The sequence below is a fragment of the Lampetra fluviatilis genome, chromosome 14 (genome assembly GCF_964198595.1).
Source record: "Lampetra fluviatilis chromosome 14, kcLamFluv1.1, whole genome shotgun sequence".
Taxonomy (NCBI): Eukaryota; Metazoa; Chordata; class Hyperoartia; order Petromyzontiformes; family Petromyzontidae; genus Lampetra; species Lampetra fluviatilis.
The window spans coordinates 168,126-191,728 of NC_136288.1; the positions used below are offsets into that span (position 1 = coordinate 168,126).

Sequence of the window (23,603 nt, forward strand, 5' to 3'; positions counted from 1 at the left end):
TACCCCGATTTCGCAAAGCCGTTTATTCTGGACACCGATGCCAGTAACACCGGGATCGGCGGGGTGCTGTCCCAAATCGTTGATGGCGTTGAGAGGGTGGTTGCCTATGGAAGCAGGGTTTTGTCCCCTGCAGAGCAACGTTATTGCGTAACCCGACGCGAGCTGCTGGCCATTGTTTACTTTATACAACAATACAGGCCATACCTGTACGGTCAACGGTTTACCGTGCGCTCCGATCACTCTGCGTTACAATACGCTTTGCGCATTGACCAACCGTCTGGCCAGCTCTCCCGATGGCTTGAAGTCCTCCAGGACTACAATTTTATGGTGATTTACCGTAAGGGCACACAGCACAGTAATGCGGATGCGCTATCTCGCCTCCCGTCAGAACAATGCGCCTGTTTCACGGGTTCTGGCCGGTGCAAACCACAAATAGTACGCCCGGTTGCACCTCCTGAAACGGTTTCTGCTGCCCTTCCTTCTGATCCTGCGCCGGGTGCGGACCACGAAAATCCGCCAGCAAGTGACGACTTGCTGGGGATAACGTTGGACGAATGGGGTCGGCACCAAATGAACGATGCGTCATTGGTGCCTCTGCGTCGTCGCGCATGTGATTCGTCCTCACGTTCAAGTAAATCGAACTCTTTTGCCATGCGCCGCGGTCTGCTCATGCATTGGGATGCTGATTCTTGCCAGTACAAAATTGTAGTGCCATCGGCTTTGCGGTGTTCGGCTGTGTGCGCGGCACACGAGCGATTGTTGCACCTGGGTGTGCATAAAACCATTGGGTTGCTAAGATTACAATTTTACTGGCCGGGCATGCTTCGCGACGTAACTGATATTTTAATGGGCTGCACCCAATGTGCGCAACGTAAACCTCCAGCGAAGCCGGCATGCCCACCGCTGCAGCCCATTACGGTATCCCGTGTGAACGAGCTGGTTGCTCTCGACATTTTGGGGCCTTTTCCTACAACGCCTCGTGGTAACAAGTACCTTCTGGTTGGGGTGGAGTATTTTACACGGTGGCCTATGGCCTGGGCCCTCCCCAACCAGTCGGCAGCAGCCGTGGTGGACGCATTTGTTCAAGGCTATGTGCTGGACAAGGGCGCTCCAGAACGGTTGCTGACCGATCAGGGAAGACATTTTTCAAGTACCCTGCTGAGTGAGGTATGCCGCCTGTTGGGCACTAAGAAGGTGCGCACTTCGCCCTATCACCCCCAAACAGATGGCATGGTGGAGTGGTTGCATAGAACCCTCACCTCTATGCTATGCCATCAGGTTGACGAATCCCACGTAGACTGGGACCTGCAGATCCCAGGGGTCCTCGCTGCTTACCGCATGGCACCACATGCAGCGACAGGGTTCTCCCCATTTTTCCTAATGTATGGCAGGGAGGCCATTCCCTCCGCTGATGTGCGGCTTGGGATAGAGCAGCTTCCACAGTCATCGAAGCTCACTGACCATTTGCGGTTCAACCTGCAAAAGCTGTCTGAGGCTCGTGATGCGGCGATCGAAAATTCCGCTTCCCGCCAGCGGGCAAATTCGAGGTTGCAGGCCCCTCGCACGTCCGTGCATCAGTGGGCTCCAGGTGATATGGCGTGGCTTCATTGCCCCCAGGTGCCGGTGTCCACATCGGCTAAACTCCTAAAACCATGGCGAGGTCCGGTTGAGGTGGTCCAGGTAATGCGCCCACAGTGTGTTAAGATACGTTGGGGACGACGGCGCTGGTTCGTGCACCCCTCTCGTCTGAAGCCATTTGTTGCTCCGCGCGGCTCTGCGTCACACTCAAAACACGAGGGCCGAGCGTGTGATATGCCCGACGAGCTGGATGTCGCCCCGTTGGTACCTAATCCACAGCGCAGACGTCTCATTCCTCCCGCAGATGATGCGGGATTGAGGGATCCGTGCGAGCCACGAGTCTCTGCACGAAGGCCCCGTGAGCCGCCCAACATGTTTGCCAGGATGCCTGACCCGTCTACAACAAGAGTCTCTGCAAAGAGACCTTCTGACCCACCCAACATGTTTGCCAGGATGCCTGACCCGCCCAACATGTTTGCCAAAATGCCTGACCCGCCCAACATGTTTACCAGGATGCCTGACCCGCCCAACATGTTTGCCAGGCTGCCTGGTCAGCCTGCAGCCCGGAAAGGGGCACCCATCCCCTACGACGGGCCCGCGAAATACACACGGGCTAGTTCGCGTCGCTTTTCTTGATTGCCCATCATTTTTTTTGCGGCAGCTGAATGCTGCATGCGTTGTGCGTCGCGAATGTCGTTATTTGTGATTGGTTCTGACCATGTACATATGTTGCGTTGTTGATGGGGGGGGGGGGTATTTATAGTGGGTGTTCCTGTTCTTGTTGGATGTTCCTGTTCTTGTTGGTTGTGGCACACACACACTTTGAGTCATTGATGGGGATTTTCTGCTCGTAACAGCCGGGACGGCTGAGGCTTCCGAAGGGGAGGGTGATGTAGTAGAGTTACCCACTCGATATTCACAAACTCGGAGAGCAAATCGTTAACAAGGTTTTCGCGCTCAGACTAACGGTCAGGGTCTCACAAGCTGTGAGAGCTGACCGTAAACAAGGTTTTCCCGCGTGACCAAACGGTCAGGATCAGATAGGGTGAATTGGGATCGAAAAGCATATTGGGAACGACCAATCACAGGGTTCTACAAGGTGGCCAGGGATTAGACAACCCGGCCACGAACAAGTATAAAGCCAGAGCGCTGAGAGCTCTCGGGGAGTTGGACTACACGAAGACCCAAGACGGCGGAAGAAGCCTAGGACCCTGGACCAAGCCCTCCAGCCCTTATCAGGGCTAGGGTTCAGAGTAACCAGTGGTCGGGAGACATCTCCCTAGGTCCAGTCAGAGGACACTGAAAGAGCGGGATATTAAGTAGCCTGTAGGGTACGGGGGCTTGTACGTTCTGAGTGTAACGGGTGAGGGGACCGTATACCCCTCAGTGCATAGGGACTGTGTTAATAAGACGAATAAAAGTGTGTGCTACAAAAGACGTTGAAGAGTCCGTCTGTACAACACTACATCTGCATAATACAGAGATCCCAATTGTGGTTGCTCGTGCAGTAAAAAAACGACTGCTCGCAAGAGGTGCCTGGATGACTCAGGGGTCACAGCATAGAACTGGCACTGCCTGGTTTAAAATGCAGACAGCCACCCGTGATTAAGCTGGGTTCTCGAGTGCAGTGTGTTTGTTGGTCTTGGTCAGTCACCAAATACTACACTAAACACTTTATATTAAAATTGTTTTTTTCACGTGATTAATCAAAACGTCAGTTCTGAGAATTCAACGTTTTTTTGTTAATTCCATACGACGATAAAACAAATTCTGTACGTATGTATAGAAGCTGAACTTCTTTCACACCGTATGTAGCCCCACGGCGCTAAATCAGAGGTGCAGGAAAGTGCTGCAGACCGAGTCTGGATAAGAGGTCACTTTATGGGGAGCTCAGTTTTCCGATGTCACTTCCTGTGCCTCTTCTCTAACTTGCGGTGATGCTCTGCTCCGAGAGCTTTCCGATTGGATACTTCATCTCGTGATATATTATGAGATGAAGTAATTTATTCCTCGACCAGATTAAAATTGGGAAAAGACTAAGGCTGGGCTACCCGATTGTTTTAGTAATCGATTACTCCACTTGTTAGTGTGCGATTACTCGACTAATCGGATAATATGAAAATAGTTCGGAGAAAGAAAAAAAAACTCACCTCCGTTCTACGTGTGCCTCTGGCCGGGAGGTCATGGACGGGGCTTGGTGACGTCACTGGCCTCATCAGGCGCATCGGGATGGGCGTGGCTTGTTTGGGGGGGGTTTCCAGCCTTTGAGGGGCAGAATGTTGGGAGTGGCAGCCAGTTAAGGATAATAGACTGACAACAAAAATAATTTATTCCAAAATGTTTACAAACACCATTTCCCCTCAACAACTGGGTCTACAGCGAATTACGCTTGCCATGTTTACGGTGGAGATCAAAAAAGGAGGCTACAATTACACACGCCGGAAGGTGTCAATGACTACAGCTTCTGAATAATGTCGTTTCACTACAAATTGAGTAGTGCGCACCCCAAAAATAACGAATTTGCACCTTAAATTGCTAGTGACGCGGAGAAGCCAGTGATTGCTAAATGACATACTTTCTCACCTATTTTTTTATTGATGAAATGAGAACGTGTCCCAAAGATCAAGGGACGTGCATGTTCTTTCTAAGAAATAAATTCCCTTAAACGTATTGGACGTGCCGGCTTATTTTTGGTTCATTACGAGTCAGCACGGCTCCCTAAATTTACCAATTAATACAATGTAGTTACATGCATTGTGAATAGAATCAAACCCATCTCTTTAAAACTGGACTGCGACGTCGGCATGATGTCTCAAGTCTTTTTTTCCCCTTGCTGGAGACAGGGAATGTTGAGGAATTGAATATACAGCCAGAAGGTGGCACAACACACAGACGCATTGTGGAGCGATACAGCACAATCATGAAAATCCCCCAAAAATACCTACGCAATAGTAACCTCTGTATACGGACAACATGTGAAAGGTTTCAATTAAAACTCTTTGCAGACAGAAATGCGTGAATACTATCACTGTACGAACCGGTATCAACTGATAAAATTACATGATATATATATTCATACATTTGGAATGGTGTAGATGTTACAAGGAAAGGTATAACATATCGTTTGCATTCATTCGGAATTACACCAGTTAGTGATATATACTGCACTTTAAATGACTTAAGTTTTGTTTTAATTTTGTTTCCTCTTTTCGCTAATGAGCCAGAATTTTGACAGAAGCTCTAAACTGCCATGGACTCGGGAGACCCATTTACATAGACATATATTTGTCTATCATCTCTCAACCACCCACAAAAAAAATCCAATTAGCATTAACTCCCAGCAGCTGGTAGGCATTGACAAAACTTAAGTCACACTGTTGCATAACTCTCTTAGCCAACAATCTCACGTTTCCCAAATAATCTCCATCGCCATCGTTTTGAATGTCAAAGTGAGCCACCAGTTGCCGCACTATAATGTGCTACCTCCATAAGTCAAATGATTTGCAAATCCCTGCCCTGAATGAGGGCCCATTCACTGAAACGTGGTCACATTGCATATTTTACTCTCATACGGCCGGGTTAACAGCAAACGCAGCGACTTTTTTGCGTACAGTGATCCACGTGTACCTTTTGACAGTTTGGGTTTGTGTACCGTGTTGATTTTGGCAAACATTGGGGCCCCGATTCGTGCAGAATTTGGCATTTTTGGCAAGAATTTCCTTTGCGGCACGCCACGAGGATGCCACGGAACGGTGGCAAACGATCACAGAATGGGTGACCACGACCTCTCAATGCCTCCCCTCAAACCCAGCACAATCCAAAGCCTCGAGCGTGATTGACGCTATTTCCCCATGAACAGCGTTGACCCGCGTTTATGACAACAGGTTTCCGCAACTGGGGGGGGGGGCGAAGGGGGTGGGATATTTTTGCTATTGTTGGCTCCACGCTTAACCCAACCTAATCCGGGAGCCCAGTGGCGGAATGGATTCGTACGGTGATTGTAAAGAAATTGCCCCAACCTTGGATTGGAGAGAAAAAAAATTGTAATGGTGCTGATTTCATGCAGTCACTCCGCCTACATGAATCGGGACTGATTGGCATTTGCCTCCACATATGTGCCTACACATGTGTATATGTGCAGGCAGTTTCGAGCGGAAAGTATCTTATAATATATATACATATAACTTGCAAGTGTACGTCCGTCATGCTCTGTATCTCGCAAAACGATACGTCGTACGGGAAAAACATGAAAACTTTAATTTGTCTTTGTTGTATTTTACCAGGTAAGGTCGACTGAGCTATTTAGCTTTTTTCATAAGCGAACTGACCACAAGTGAAAGCTCAACGAAGTGGCTTATCGTATGGAACTTGATAGCAGCCAAATACTCTAAACGCGTGATGTTGATTCTGAATGTGGAGAGAAAAACTGGAGAATAACGGAGGGAAATCCACATCATCACAGGGAGAACAAGCAAACTCCACATATACAGACATCAGGGTCGGGATCGAACCCACGACCCCCTGTATACCAGGCGAGGTAGTTAACATTTCACCACCATGGCGGTTTCTGTTGGCGAGGACATACACGCAACATTGTCGCCTTTCCGAATTACCAACATTTTCCCACCCAAAATTTGTTGGAAAGTCATGCCCAATACAAACCAATGGGAGTTCAACATCTTCCGTGAGATTGACTCGCGTTCCTTTGGAAGAACCCTCCGAAAGTTGGGTTTCCCCATCGATTTACATTTAAACCAGTCACCTACGACGCCATCGTCCCCTTGAAAGTGACATCTGCCTACGGGGCTATGCGATCCCGTGATGAACATCATCGCACATAATAGCAAATCTGTTTGCGACAACACACGCGCTGGTAAGGGCACGGTGAAGTTCAATCCCACGGAAAATGCGTGGGCAGTGCTAGAACTCTATATATGTGTGAGAGAGAAAATAACTATTGGTGCAAGCGTTGCACATATGGTTAGCACCTTAAAGCACTACATTTTATATATATGTTGAATTCATGGTTTTCTTCTTTCAAGAGAGGGTGGACTGCTGCCACCTTTAACCAATGTTTACACAATACAGTATTACATCGCTTCTCCAACTCGATTGGGAATGAGGTGTAGGCGGAGACGTCACAAGGTTCAGATATGCGAATATTGAAAGAACATGACATACCCCTTGCACAAACACTCCACTGGGCGCGAATGGTTAACTGCTCAGGGCGGATGGATATGTGGCGATTGGATATGTAACGTTACACTGCACAACAGTGGTAGTACCAGCAGCCCATAGGGGGCCCTAACCAGAAATAATGGTTGGGTGTGCCACCAACAAACATTATATGTTAGGCAAACTGAAAAGCTTAATTGTATCGTATGTGTGTTGAACTTCTTTCGCACCAACCACGCTCATCAGAGGTATCACAGTTATGTTAAATAATGTAACCATTCGAATAATTACAATTACCATGTGTTTACTAGTGTTATTCAAACGACGAGCGTATGATTATGAAGATATGAGTTTGAGCTCATGCGATATTTGGTGCACATCTTGAGTTTATCCAAGCATTGGCTGCCCCTTGGGCTACTTATGGCCCTCATCATTTGCTTCATTTGCTTCTGCCTTGCGCCCCCACTGCTGTCGAGCAACATCAGACGGTGCCTCTACTTGAGTTAAAATATTTAAGTCAGAAGGCCAAGCCAAGGCAAATTGTATATTTTTTTTGTTAAAAACCCACACAAATCAGGGCACGAGTTATATGTTCTACAAGTCTCCATAATATATAAATGTGCAATGAGTAAAGGTCACTGCCAGAGACTTCCGTGTGTGGCTTGCTTGTCCTCAGAAAAATAAACTACCGTGTGATTAATAGGCATATTTCTCGTATTGAAGGAGTTAAACAATTAATGTTGAATCTGAATGAATTAGAACTGTAATAATAATAATAAAAATTATATCGTGCCCTATACGCCGAGGTGTGTCAGAGAACTTTATAACATCTCTTCTCAAACACGTGAAAGGGCACCCCCAGTGGTGGCTGTCTCTGTAGTCACAAGGTGACTCAGCATCTGGCCTGCATTAGTCTTGCCTACATTAGTCTTGTCAATTGGGCATTAGTCTTGTCAGTGGCTGCCAGTGACTACTATGTATAAACCCAATTGAGTAACTTGGACACAATGGCTCACTCTTGTGAACGATATCGGAAGATCTTTAACGTCCACTGAGGCAGATGGCACGTAGAATTACTATGGTTTTTAGACGCGCAGTAAACTATTTCGATCTTTATTTGACCAGGTAAGGCCCACCGAACAATATAGCCCTTGTTTTTGGAAGCGACCTGGCCACATCACAAATGAGAGCTCAACGAAGTGGCTTATCATGTGGAAATATAAAGTAGCCAAATACTCGAAATGTTTCTAAATGGAGGGAAAAGTGGAGGACCCGGAGACAAATCCACACGAGCACGGGGAGAACGTGCAAACTCCAAATATACAGGCGTCAGGGTCGGGATCGAACCCACGACGTCCTGTATACCCGGGCGAGGTAGTTAACATCTCGCCAGCGTGGTACCCCAACAATAATCAGGGCGGCCAGCTGGATTCGAACCAGAAGCTCGATACCGCGTGGCTGCGCCACCGCTGCATTCAAAGGGAGCCACGTAACACGGCCAACAGACGGCAGTTTGGGTAATTTTTTTGGGCGGTGGTGGGTGGTAGGATGTCACATAATAAAAATCCCTCACTGCACCACAGACACAGTGATGGATTATGTAAATGAAGGGGTACGAGGTTGGCCACTTCATTCGTTGGGAGTGAAATGTTTGGGAATGAGAGCCGAGAGAAAATGACCAAAGGGCATTTGTTTTTTTGAGCAGTGTGCAAATTTGGGAGTTAACCCTACTCAGCTTTGTAATTAATACACACTTTGAGTATCTTATAAATGGAAATATCAACCCAGAATCTAATTACAGGTTATAAACACACTTAAAACTTATGCCATATTCTCTGGATGATAAGATGCATTTTCCTCCCTATATTTTAAAGCTAAATCCTTGTCAAGCACACATAAATCCCCACACAGTATTGTGTGACCATAGAAGTTTGCCAAATAATTATGGAGAGTCCACATGCAATGTCGAAATGAGTACGCTGGCATGCACGCAGACAAACTCGTGAACCTCATCATCCATTGTCGATCCATTGCTGGATGAACAATCTCCCAAACCGCAGTCAACTTTCACAATCCTGTAGTGTAATAATCCACCTGCACACGTGCACCGATTCCATCCCTCTATCTCCTCCACTGACGTTTTATCTGATGCAATGTGTATTGGTTGCCACTCCATCATCGTTCTTGTTAAACTCGCCAGCCTTTAATCGCGTCACAACGATGGCCTCTGCAATCTCACAGGTGATGGGGTAAAAGTGTTATTCTTAAACATAGCCATGTTCTATCATAGATAGGAATCGTTCCAAACATAGTTGCCCAGAAGTGTTGGGAGAGGGCTGGCAAACCTGTACAAATTTTACAGATTTTCACCAGAACTGCAGCAATAACAGGATTCAAAGGAAAATAAGTTTCATCTATAAAGGTGTAGTGACGCAGTGCTGACTGCTTTACACCAGCTGCAACTGCAGATAGACAGCGCACACGCCGTTGAGCACATACACGGTGTGTGTGCCGGGAGGGGGGGGGTGGAACTGAGGCAAGGGTCACGGTAGACCTCGTGGGGGAGGCCCCTGGAATCCTATGGTGGGATCGGGTCGTACGGCAGCGTGGTCGTGAGAGAGAGGGGGCCAGAGTTGGTGGCGGTGGAAAGGTGGAAAAGTAATAAAGGAATGACGGTGCCCCCTGCGACTACCTTGTCTCCGACTGAGTGTGTGCGCCGCACGCCACCCGCACACACACACAAGCCTCGCTGAGGAAGAAGAGACCTACGACACTACAAAGGCATGTTCGATAGGCTAAAAACACTAAGCCACGAATCACAAGTAAAGCCAAGAAAGGTTTGGAATTGTCACAATGGAGCATTCCTCACACCGATTCTGTTAACTCTGGTGGGATTGTTTTCTTTACAAGCATACTGGGATAAATTTTATGTCATAGGAAATCTACACAGTTATGCACTGTGTAATGCTGTCGCGAAATTTTTTTGAAGTACAAAAAACATTCTGAAACAACTATGTAAGCCCCCTTTTTACAGCTTGGTACATTTTAAGAGCCTTGAGGTGCTGAGAAATTGCCAGGCAGCCGGCAGGAAACCGGAGTCACATTCACGCGGACGATAACGAAAGGCTTCATATGGGATGTTTATCAGAACATTTAATTGTTGTTGCGGTCTCACCGGCGAGATGTCAATGCCATTCAAGTGGAAATTGGACTAAGAACATACGTAGCATATACGGCGCATGTTCAAATTCTGCCATTTGGAGAAATGCCAAACACGTAGTGGTGATGATCAAAAGATCAAACCAATTTGACAATCTTATTCGGTCATGCATTTGGTAAAGACTGAATAGAAACTTTATCAAAGCATTGAATGCTTATTAGGGATGAGTTTTCAGATTGAAATAATTTGGGTGACATGTGAATACTAAAAAAAAAGCATGGAAGTGACAAACCAATTATGTAATTGTGTGTGGTGTCATACCTTCTGATCAACCAGAAAAAAATGTAAAATTGCTGTATCTTGTCTTGGTCCGATTTTCAAATGTTACTTAGGATTTATCCGAAAATCAGAGACACATCCCCGATGCTTATTTCGATAATATTCAAGAGAGCGTCAAAGGTGGTGGGCCAGGTTTATACTCAGAACACAAAAAAACGTTAACTTCTTTTCAACCATTTTTGTTATGAAGCTGTGATTAGTCACCCGAGTACATTAATCTAGTAAACATTGTATAAAACGACTACTTTTTTGTGGTCAATTACTTGGAACACATTTTTTTTTTAATAAAAGGCAGTGTAACGCCCCCCATTTTAGAAGAGAGCATACGGGGGGGATTGAAATTGCAGAAATTTGTCTGGGAATTGAACTCGAAACTCAAGATTCATAGCACAGCACAAACCGCTGCACCACCATTCCAACCACAAAATCCATAAGTAATTGAATGTACAAGTTAAATTATTATTTGTAACGTACAATAAATGCATATTGCACATTTTTCTCCAATAAATAGTTGTACGGGATAACTTACAAAGAAACACCTGTACACGGCGCAGTTGACAAGTCGTGTACAAATATATTTAATGCCCAACAGTGAACTCCAAACAGAGTTCACCATATAACAACCAATAATACGATGTACAACAAAATATAACAACGAAATATAACAACGAAATATAACAACGAAATAATGATATGCAACAGAATGTGAATCTACTGCTGGATGAAGGCCTCTCAAATTCCGTCACCAACCCTCTTCATCCGCCTAGCGCCTGCACGCGGGATGATTTCATCATTCACAGTAACTTGAAAGCCAATGGGGGGGGGGAAACAGGGGAAACAATTATGACTTGCACGAAAACAAAAACCACGCAAGGAATACCATTTAATACGTAGGCTTTCGCGACCAATATTATCCAGAATAGGTTTGTTTGGGTGTGCTGTACTGGGAACGAATTGACGTGTTTTTGTTTACATGATAAACCTAACTCGTGGGCTGTCGGGCGGTTGCGGTTTTAACGACACATTTATATTCACCTGATCTTACCCAACAAAACCTCTAGATGGTTAATATCATTTAACTTATGCTGCTGGAATGTACAAAAAAAAACGCCCATCTCAGAACACAAGCACGGCACGACAAAACCAAAATGGCCAGCCCTCAGCCACGAAATGGCAATTGGAGACAAAAAAATAAAATACATTATTCTTTAGTACAAAAAAAATTACTCGCCTGCTTGCGCCCTTCTCTGGGTTCACTTTTCGGCACACACGCACACAGTAATTCAATGCAATAACGCACGTGACCCTGTGCCAGCACACACACACGCCGACATTGTCACTAATTCAAAAGAAAAGTAACGTTATTTTAACGTTTGTACCATTGTGGTTGTCACGCCAAGACAATATCAGTCGTCGCCATTAGGTGGATTCTGTATCGGGCTCCTAAAGCCTAATCGCCCCCACAAACCACCCTTGCAGCGGATATTTGCCGAATAGACAAATTTATGGCTCGCTGATAATTGCTCTTTTCCATCGAATTTTTCCTGCCTCAGTTCAGTTCTGCAGTTTATTTCGAAGTACCCTGTGAGCTATGAAGCCCTTAAGTCGGATTCCATCAATATAAAACACACCGTTTCCGTGACAGACGTAATGCAGATAAAAAATAATAATACAAATGAGCAACTTAAAAAAAGGGAAGAAATCATATAATTTAAAATATGAAATGTATCTTTTTAAAAGTTTCGAGATAATTAAGGAATCAAAAAAGTGCAAGATTAGGCATAAAAAGTTCCAGTGGTAAAACCACACCCGTTTCCCAAGTCACACTAAATTAAAATCTCTAATCGTATCTTGCACAATCCCATCTCTGTCATATACAATAGTTTGTTCAATAAATGTAGCATTAATGTCGCATTCCAATAAAATTTGCATACACAATACACATAAAATTTCCACATTCACGATTTGATGCAAGTGCCGAACGTAACGAATCTATACTTATTGATAAATCATTGCATTGTCACATACCTACGTCATATATTATGATAAATATAATATAAAATCAACCGTGCGAATGTTTGTATACTGTGACAAATGTGTAGTGACATCTGATATGTCACTGAATGGTGCCGGCCCAGAAGGGTCGTGCCGTTCGATGTTCCTACATTGTGGACAGCACCGTTTGGGATAGTACGAGCACCACGCACAGCGTGTGTTGGGGGCTCCCCCGAGGGGGAGGGGGTGAGTGTCAGCCCAGGGGCAGGATTGCCCCGGGCCGTGGCACTCTGGTTGACCCCGTAGACACGTGATCCGGAATATCCACAGGGGACCTCAGGTTGGGGGACTAGTGGGTGATCACGTGTCCGGGGAGAGCTCTTGAGAGGGATCGGAGGGAATGAGAACGCTCGAGAAGGCGGGCGGGGCTGAGGGCGGAGCGGCCCCGACCGCAGAGGGATAGAAGGCGGGTCCCTGAGAGGGACCGCGGGCTTTTCGTTCTACAAGCTGGAAGCTCTGCGTCACAAGCTGGAAGCTCTGCGTCTCAAGCTGGAAGCACTTCGTCCTACGAGGGATCACGTGGTCGGAGACCAGAGTGAGGGTCTGACCCTTCGTAGCAGTAACTCCCCTGTATAGTGTAGTTAGCTCGGTGGTCACCACCCTAGGTTGTATCTGGTAAAGGGGCAGTTACCCCTTTGTGTTACGGTGTTACAATAAAAGTGTTGCCTCTAAAAGGAACAACGTCTGCGACTCAGTTGGACTCACTACAAATGTATAAAGCTCTATAATTTGGTTAGATGTTGTGGTGACATGGTTAGCACACCGGACTGACAATCTGGAGGTCGCCAGTTCATACTCCAGGCGTGACAGTTGAAACAATTGGCACGTTCCTTAAAATTCACATTTTAGCGATGCATTTCAGCAGAATGGCCAGAGCAATATTGTACAAAGACTCCTCTACTTACGAATATTCGACTTACGAACTTTGAGAGATACGAACAAACCTGTTTTCATGTGGAACAAAAAATTTTGCATTTAGAAGAAAATAAAATGGCACAAAGTGGGCTCACAGCATTAATTTCAAACCATTCACGACAGTACATGTATACTGTAGATAAGCCTACGCATAACCATAATTGCACGTTAGATGCACAGAGCTCAAAATGAACAAATGTGTAATAGATTAAACACCCACCAAACTATTATGAATTATTTAGAATACCATCTTCTTGGTCAAGAAATGCAATACATTTTTTAATACTTTTCTTTGCCACTTTATCATAGTTTTTATGCTATGAACCTCTATAATACTTACATTTCCTCAGAAGACAAAATAAAATTCCACTTTGTAAATGTATTTACATTACCCACATTCTCTCGTCATTTCTTTGACTATCAAGACGAGTGATGAGTACAATTTACATATCGCAGCAATTAAAATAACTTCGAATTATTGTAAATGCATGCCCACATTCTCACCTAACAGACAATTAAAGATTGACATGAACATCATGGGTGAATGATGAATTCCAAGCAATTCAATTTCATATAAAAATTGTCAAAATCCTAAACGTACTAATTAACAAACAAAAATTTCTCAGCAACCATGATCTATCCACTCCAGCATAAAAGCCACCCCCAACCAATCCATAATCATCTTTCACGGTCCTGTGATGTCACAATGCTTCGTCTCTCTGGTGCACGTGCTCTTGGGTTTGTCTTCTTCTTTGGCTGCCACGAAGCCCCCCCGACTTCCAGCCGTGTATATCCGGTCCGAGCCCCACTTGTGTTAAACAGTCGATATGACGTCTCTACATTTCATGTGTTCCCTAACCTGTCTTCCTTTTTCTGTCACTCAGTGTACCTCTCCGACATGTTTTTTTTTTGCTGCGCGCTTTACAGCTTCCGTTCCATTTCATTTAAAAGCATCCACCGCTGTGTTGGAGAGCAAATCCACAACATTTCCAATTACTCAAGATTGTAAATGTTGTGGATTTGCTCTTCAACACACGGGTGTGCTGTACTAGTAACGAATTGGCATGTTCTGTTTACGTGACAAAGCTTACTCATTAGCTGTTGGGTGGTAGCGGGTTTAACGACACATTTATATATTTACGCGATCTAATCCAAAAAGCCTGTATTATGGATGATACGTGTTAAACTAAGCAAACTTTTGTTAAATCAAAGTAACAATTTCAACAGCTTTTGCTCCAGGGTATGTTCAGCATAATACAGGTAGGAACAATATGTTCCACACTGCCCACCAGGGATTTTTTGTCTGTATGTCAGAGGAGGGGCCTAAGGGAGGGGGGTCAGGGGAGGGGCCTTAGGATATTGGGGGCGGGTCAGGGGAGGGGCCTGATGGGGCGTCAGCAGAGGGGCCTGAGGGAGGGGGGGGAGGGGCCTAAGGGAAAGGGGGTGGGGGGAGGGGCCTAAGGGAGGGGGGGTAAGGGGAGGGGCCGATAGTTAAGGGGGTTGGCTACCTGCCTGGCTGCCAGCGTGGTGAGGATGTAGCTCAGTGGGAGAACGCACGCTTTGCATGTGTGAGGGACCGGGTTCAATCCCCGGCATCTCCATGTTGGAAGCTTTTATTTAATTTATGTTTCCAACAAAGGTTGATTTCCAAAAACACGTTCCTTCGGAGTGGGCAGGTAGGAACTTGGTTGGACAGCGCCTTCGTGCACGACAGACAAATATGCACGACAGACAAATAATCCCTGGTGGGCAGTGTGGAACCTGTTGTTCCTACCTGTATAAAAGATAACTTGACTTGAGGTAGCCAGGCAGCCAGCCAGGTAGCCAGCCCCCTTAACTATTGCCCCCTCCCCCTTGCTTAGGCCCCTCCCCTTACTCCCCCCCCCCCTCAGGCCCCTCCCCTGACCCCCCTCCCTCAGGCCCCTCCCCTGACCCTCCTCCCTTAGGCACCTCCCCTTTCCGTACCTGGTAGTCGGTCTCCACCAATCAAAGAGCTGTTTATATGATATATATATATTTATGCACGACAGACAAATAAGCCCTGGTGGGCAGTGGAACATATTGTTCCTACCTGTATTAATTGGATGTATCCATGTCCCTGTAATCGGGGTGCACGTGAACTCTCGTAAATATTACCCGATATGAACGATACCTTCGGATGAATTTGTCTTGATTTCCGGAACTTGCTGTTTGTATAACTAGCGATGCACACAGTGGTCAAATGGTTTACTTAAACATTTGGAGATGAAAACAAGTGCTTAGAAGTATCCAAAACACTTTTTTATTTCCGAATTAAAAATTTCCAAGAATAAATAAATTGGGAAAGCATTATAGTATCCATCCACATGTATTCTTGTTATTTCTTTTTGTTTCAAAGAAATACATTTTGCTTGGACTCTGTGTAAACACGATGTGTACAGGGCCCAGGGCCAACAGCAGAGTGAGTGGGGTGACAAGGGAGAGGAAGAAGCTGATGACGAAGTTTCACCCCGTACCGAGGTGGAACTGCGCCCAGGTAGAACCGGAATGGGGATGTAGCTCAGTGGTAGAGCACACGCTTCGCATGTGTGAGGCCCCGGGTTCAATCCCCGGCATCTCCACGAAGTGATGTTTTGTCAGTGGCCAATTTTACTCAAAGGAATATGCGTGGCCTGGACAAAATGCCTGCTTGTTTTCATTCATTATGGTTGCTGAGCACAGTTCCCAGAAGACCAACAATGTCATACGGTCAGCAATGATCAGCACTACAACCAAAGTTGTAGTCGATAAGAGTTAACATATTTATGGAAATTGGAATGATTAATAGATCCCTGGCATCTCCATGTTGGAACCTTTTAGTTAATTTATGTTTCTAACAAAGGTTGATTTCCAAAATCAATTGGCTGTGTCAATGTCCCTGTAATCGGGGTGCACATTAACTTTCGTAAATATTACCCTAAATGAACGATACCTTCGGATGAATTTCTGTTGATTTCAGGAACTTGCTATTTGTATAACTAGCGATGCACAGTTATCAAATGGTTTATTAAAAAATTTGGAGATGAAAACAAGTGCTTAAAAGTATGCAAAACACTTTTTTTTATTTCCGAATTTAAACACATTCCTGCAGAGGGAGCTGGTAGAAACGTTGGTTTGCTCAGTCAATGGCCAGGGTCAATGGCGGCGTGGTGTATTCCGCAAATATGCCCGACTGTGAGGGCTGGCACAAGCCAGCGTGAGTAGGTTAAACGTTGAGTTTTATCAGGGCACCACGGGCTGACCAGCTCCCTCCCCACCCAGCCCCACCCCTCCCACCCCCTCTCAAATTTAGCTTTCTCAGGAAGAACGTAATCAACCAGGTAGGGTGTTGACTGTTATATTATCCGACTCTCTGTTGTATTACATTACATTTCTAAGTATACTAGATTTGTGTTTCTATTTTCTTTATACCTGATGATGATTGCTTGTGTTGCAATCGAAACGTCGTATGCTAGTATTTAATTTATTATTTTATCTTTATACGTGGCTTTACCGAAATAACCAAAGAGTAGGAACAAGAGTTCCACATTGCCCACCAGGGATTATTTGTCTGTCTGTCGTGCATAGCCACGCCCTTGATTTGTATTTCATAGAGCGCTTCGGGCGGGCTCAGCACCACGTGACGCGTTGCCCCACGCAGCTTGCGCCTCATGACACGGATCGCACGAATGCGCTGTCCAACCAAGTCCCTACCTGCCCACTCCGAAGGAACGTGTTTAATATCCATTCCCATGCATGCAGCACACTGCAGCAAACATTTTTTAGGTCTGCTTGGGAAATACACCATTTCAGACACTTAGTACAATATCATTTACTATGTTGCATCTCAGCTTTACTTGTTCTCTCCATGTGTGTGTGCGTGTGGTCAATCGTTGGACCAGTGGTGCACACAGCACATTAAGAACTGTTCTTTTTTTAAGGAAAGCAGATGGAGCCAAGCCGACAGCTAAATTAGCAAGCTGCTGGCTACATACAGCACGTACGTTACATTTTCCGATTACGTAACATGCTGGATACACCACGTGTGAACAGATCCCCCGTTTAGCTACACTTATACCGTTGGGGCAAAGTGCTGTTAACGAGGACCTATGAAGGCCGGCAAAAGTGCACAAAAGCGCGGTGTGGCGAGTGGCACGGTCGGCCGCCTTTGTCGCCCCAATGTTTACACATTGAAGGCTGTGTTGACCTAGGGTCCTAGGTGAAGCCCAGGACTGCTTCATATATTCGTCATCGGTGTTGGCCGCGAACGGGAATTGAACGCAGATTGCCGGGTTCGGAACACAGTGTGCTAACCAGTACACTACCGCTCACCGCTACACTAAGCTTCGCGCTCATACAAACAGATGTGCACCAAAACAATGTACCATTTTTTTCTCATTGTTTCCCCCAAAAATATTCGTTACGTTGGTCAATTATGTTTGGAGATATTCGAGCAATAAACGTGACCAACAATTGTACCCATTCAAAAGCAGGATGAAATGCGATGCAGCACAGCACTGCGGTGATCAAAATCTGAAAATATACATCAGGGTACAGGCAAAAGCCATGGATGCACAATTAGACATATTGCAAGTGCAGTTATGATTTAAGTAAATCAAACAGTAGAGTTCTCAATCACTTTTAGCTTTTTTTTCTTATTGCAATAAAAACAAATAGTGTGTAACGACAAAAAACCTACAGGGTTCGATACTATTGTGCAAGGTTATTGCTTTAATTCTTTTGCGCACTTTGCGAATGTCAATGTTACGCACAATACACATGGCAATTGTCGTTTTGTTAAAGAAATATAAAGGTCCATGTGCATTTCATTACAATAGATTATTGCAATATATTTCATTATTGAAACAACAAAAATATCAGAAGTTAGGCATAAATGTGCCAGTATGTCCTTCACTATTCATTGGAGGGATAATACATGCGATCGAAATTAGGGATTTGTTGGACACAGTGTCTGCACTCAACAGACAGCCGGCGATGAGACAAAGACAGCAGGTGCTGCTCCAATGTTACTGTTCGTAGCAGTCACCCGGGCTGAAGGCGGCCCATTCAACCTCGAGTTCAGGCGACTTGCTCCGCCTGTACAACGCGCGCCAGCTCGCAAAGCCATGCCCGGAATTTCAACGACACCAAGTATGCAACTTTGTCATGGCTCCAGTGCCGGGCCCGGCTGGCAGGCAGGCTGGCTGGGGAACCGTGAGACAGGGCAAGCAGTTAATCTGAGTTTAGACGTGTCTTCAGACTGCTCTCTTCATGAGTTTTAGCAGCAGCGGCCGAACAACTGTTTCATAACTGGAGCCCTCCAATAGCAGGGATACAAAAATATTTGAATTGTTATGTAACTGATGGGCTAATGATTTTAGGATTTTTGGTTGTTTTAAATCAGATAACACTTGCATGGTACCAGTCTTAGACATTGCATTCGGTTGAATTTCTATCTTGAAATAAAAGCACAGGTTTGTGAACCTAAATACCTGTGTATATATTGTAACGGCGTATCCATGTGGTAAAACCATCACAATTTTAATTAAATGAAAATAAAGTACTTCCGTCAAAAACAACAAAATAGTCTTGTCCAATATAACTGCACAATTATTGATGCAAAAAAATTATTCTTTACAGCCAGAAATCAAGTTCTTTTCTATGAAAAACCAACCATGTGTTGCCTCCGAAACGTCGTGATTTTTGTTTTTATTTTATTTTACTTTCTGCGTGGCTTTACCGAAAGAACCTAAGAAGATGATTCCTTGCAGTCACGAAAGCTTCAAATCTAGAATCATGACAATGCAGTTACATAGGTGACCAAAGGGAATAGCATTGTCCATTAAATGTGTTTGCCTGATAAATAATACTTGGCATATGGCAATTACACAACTCCACTTGTCACTGCTGGTTAATATCCAAGTGGCTCCATTATAATCATTTAGCAACGGTAATTGCCAGACCACCTGGAGAATGTCAAATGTTGATGCATGAAAAAAAAATTAAGGCCATCTAAATGCGCATTTTCCAAGGATTAGTTGCCTTAAAATGTATAAAATACTGTAGGTTTAAATCCTGTAAAAGAGCTGTCCAAAAATATCATAACAGCTGTCAGTTTTAAACCATCACATATATGGTTGAGCGCACAATGGAATCAATCGGACAAACTGAATTCTTTGCAAACCACTGCCACAATATAGAGGATGCAACTCTTGCTCGTGATGCGCCTTTTGTCTTTGGATGGATGACAACTGCATTGAAATGGTAGAAATTCAAAATTCATTTTACATGTTTTTTATTATTTGTTACTCATACTTAAAAAAAAATCAAACCGGGTTTTCGCAGGTATCGGACACTCAGGAGGGCTTGATAACATATTTTGAATGTAAAGTGCATTTTCTGATAGTGAAACAATCCCTGATAGCGAAACAATCCCTGATATCGTCAATGTACGTGCAAAAAAACAACAACATACAGATTGGCAATTATATTATTATGATTAAAATAAATGACAGTGCAGTGTTATTCCACTTCACAATGAAGACCTTCCCATGCCATGTCGGTCACAGGTGTTGCTTGACCATACTTATCATTCCAGATCGGTGAGGGGGGTGAGCCTGGACTAGTTCAGATCTTACCCACCATGGATATTAACCATGGCTGGGAATCAAACTTAGGTAGTTGGCTCCATAGCGAAGTGCACAGAGTCGCTGTGCTATCACACCACTCTCTTAATTAAGATTAACTTCCACCATTATTGTGCTTCTCGTTTTTTTTACAATGTTGATACGAATCATGATTGAACGGTAGAGGGCATGCAATAATGACAAGTGACGTTCATTACTCCAGAAAGGGTGGCTCTCAAAAGCATTATGAAAGGTGAGGGAACAGAGGAGTTACACGGTGCAGGTTGAACTAAAAAGTCACATGATGTATTTTTCCAGTTCAAACCTATCTACCATTAGCATCAAAACCACCATGGCTTTTTATTACGTGTCCCTAGATATATTGTTACAGTAAGACGAGTCCAATAAGGTAAGGTTGCAAATAAGCCCAAGGTGGTTTGATAATCAAGATGGCTTTAAATGGCTTTAAATGTTGAATGAGTAGCTGAAAACAAACCACAACTTTAGTCCGAACCAAGCTCAGCCTTTAATCGCCATAAGAGGTCCAACAATGCTCTGTAACAAAACAGGCATCCTCATTTAGGGTTACGTGACAGTATAACCTGGTATCCAACTACATCTCAAACATTCTTTGTCACTATCATCGGTCAACGTTGTCTTAATCGTGAAAGCAGCAGTCACCATCCATAGCGATGGGAAGTTAAAAATTACCTGCGTATCAATTATGAAATGTACCCTGTTCAGATGTGGAGGTTTGTGTAGCGACATCGCCGGCTTCTTTTAGTGGTTGATCCGGTACTTCCAAGTCGATTGATGTGTTACTAGTCGAAAAATGGTGTTGCATGTGATAAAGTAATAAGGCCCAAAAATAAAAACAGGATATGGTTAAGGTTTAAATGTTTATGGTATATATGTAGAAGTGCTAATGCTGTATTTGGTCATGGGACTCACTCCAACTACAGTTTATGTCCATAATGAGATTTTTTGGGTGAGGATCGTGTAAATATATAAATGTGCCGTTAAACCCGCCACCACCCGACAAAGCCAATTAGTAAGATTTGTCATGTAAACAGAACATGCCAATTCGTTACTAGTACAGCTCACCGGTGTGTTGGAGAGCAAACCGACAACATTTACAATCCCAGTACAGTTTACGTGTGTGAGTAGTGAAAAGTGATGCATAAGAGTACACAATCATTGGTGCACTGTGCGTGTGTTTTGACAGTACAAAATGTGTGTGCAAGGTGTGATCAAAACATTGTTACAGCCTATAAATGGTTCCTACGGACACCATCCACTTTTAACTTGTACTGCATATCGATTTTTCACAGTAAAAATGGTAAATTGCTTATATTTCCTTCCCAAAATGCAAAATACAAACTTGTTACTTAGCCATTTTGCACATTTCACAGTTATATTCACATTCTAACATTGTATCGTATGTAGGAAATCCATTAATTCAACAATATTATATTTCGCAACGGTTTACAAAAAAAGCTATTTGTCTTAAAGTGCTGAGTTACCAGACTGGAGTTGTTTTGTACAAGTTGACACATTCTTTGACATCCTTCTCGGTGTTGTGTATTGGTGTCACAACCACACTAACATTTAAAAGTTGCTTTAAAATCATATACAAACACTTCCAGAGTGGATATAAGATTTTATCCCATATGGCATAATTATATATTTTGACCACGAGTTGTTTTTTCCCCCCCCTGTATTATTGTCCTCCCTATGCCATCCCAATAGAAATCCTGTTGATTCAACTGGACAACGTGGGGGGGGGTCCCTATCAGCCACAATAAACTCCAGGAGGCCATCTCCCATAATCACCAGGTTTCCCTGAGGGACACAGTGGGGACCCTTATTCCATTCCATCACAAAACACCAGAATTCCAGGAAAGTGAAATTAAACACGTGTATAGGTGCACGGGTGAGTGTGTGAGTGTGTGAGTGCGTGTGTGGGTGAGTGGGTTAGTGAGTTGGTGGGTGGGTGGTTGGTTGGTGGGTGGACGTGTGGGTGGCGTGGACATGTGGGTGTGTGAGTGGGCGGGTGGGTTGGTGAGTGCGCGGGTGGTTGGTGAGTGGGCGGGTTGGTTGGTGAGTGGGTCGGTTGGTTGGTGAGTGGGTTGGTTGGTGAGTGGGTGGTGAGTGGGTTGGTTGGTGAGTGGGTGGTTGGTGAGTGGGTTGGTTGGCGAGTGGGTTGGTTGGCGAGTGGGTTGGTTGGCGAGTGGGTTGGTTGGCGAGTGGGTTGGTTGGCGAGTGGGTTGGTGGCGAGTGGTTGGTTGGCGAGTGGGTTGGTTGGCGAGTGGGTTGGTTGGCGAGTGGGGTTGGGTGGCGAGTGGGTTGGGTGGCGAGTGGGTTGGGTGGCGAGTGGGTTGGCTGGCGAGTGGGTGGGTGTGTGAGTGGGTTGGTTGGTGAGTGGGTTGGTTGGTGAGTGGGTTGGTTGGTGAGTGGGTTGGTTGGTGAGTGGGTTGGTTGGTGAGTGGGTTGGTTGGTGAGTGGAGTGGGGTTGGTTGGTGAGTGGGGTTGGTTAGTGGGTGGGTAGGTTGGTGAGTGAGTGGGTGGAGTGAGTGGGTGAATAGGTGAGCGGGTGGGGTGAGCGGGTGGGTGAATTAATAGGTGGGTGTCTGGTTGGATTGACGAGTTGATGGATGAGTGGTGGGTGCGTCACCATTACCTCCACACTTGTCCGAGCTGCAGTATGTGCAGCACACTCTGCCAGGCCCAGAGACACACTCGGCACACCAGATGGCTTGGCCTCCTCGACCTGGCAGTGCCGAGCCCCACGGAGAGTCCCGCCGCCGCGTAGTCCAGCACGAACCACCTGAAGCTGACCGCCTGCACGGCGAGCGACGGGGCTAGCACCAAGAAGAGAGTGAGTCCGAACCACCACACGTCCCGGCGGGCATAATAGTCGGCGGCCAGCCACAGGTCGGTGCCAACATCCGACAAGAGCACCAGCACGGCCGTTACCACCCAGGCGAAATCCTCGGCGGTCGAGCAGGTGTCGTCCTCGACGTCGCCGGCGGCGTCGGGGTCAAAGTCGGCAGCTCCATCGCCGCCGCCGCCGGCAGCAGCAGCACGGCGGCGGCCACGGCGAAGGCCGAGCCGGCGCCTGAGCAACGAGCGCAGGCATTCGCTCTCGCAGCCGCAGTAACAGGAGAGCGAGTCGCAGCAGTGGCACATGTGGAACGCGCTGCTGCCCTGGTGGTGCTGGGAGTCCGTGGCGCCGCCGCCGCCGCCACCTCCAGCAGCAGCATCTATTCCAGCACCACGGACAGCGCCAGAGTTGGGGTTGTGAAGCTGCGAGAAGCCAGCCCGACCACCGCCGCCGCCTTTGTTGCTGCTGCCGCCGCCTCCCCCAATGCCTCCTAATCCCCCTCGTCCTTCCACGGCAATGACGCCGCCGCCGCCGCCGCTGCCCGATCCTCCGATAATACCGCCGCAGCCGCCGCCGCCGCCACAACCACCACCGCTGCCGCCGTACCCAACTCCATCCGACTTCGCGGCCATTTTAACTCCACACCGACACCGGCGCCTCCTCTTCCGTTAAGGGCTCCGGAAGAGGCAGCCCGCTCGGTCCCCCCCACACTGCCCCCCCCTTCACCCACCATCCACACTGCCCCCCCATCCACCCACCATCCACACCTCCTCCCCCCATCCACCATCCCCCCACCCACCATCCACACCCCCCCATCCACCCACCATACACACCTCCTCCCCCCATCTACCATACACACCCCCTCATCCACCCA

The 23,603-nt window shown here is 46.0% G+C and overlaps 1 protein-coding gene and 1 non-coding gene across 2 annotated transcripts in view; one reads left to right on the forward strand and one right to left on the reverse strand.

The window, feature by feature from the left end:
- LOC144935783 (XK-related protein 6-like) overlaps window positions 1–23,378 on the reverse strand; it is a 55,484-nt gene extending 32,106 nt beyond the window's left edge. The window contains exon 1 of the mRNA XM_078862526.1: window positions 22,526–23,378. Within this exon, the coding sequence (XP_078718652.1) occupies window positions 22,526–23,361 (836 nt within the window). The 5' untranslated portion in view covers window positions 23,362–23,378. The remainder of the gene's footprint in view (window positions 1–22,525) is intronic.
- On the forward strand, window positions 15,751–15,822 carry TRNAA-CGC (transfer RNA alanine (anticodon CGC)). Its single transcript has one exon. It is a non-coding gene; the product is annotated as a tRNA-Ala (tRNA).
- Window positions 23,379–23,603: the final 225 nt, after the last annotated feature.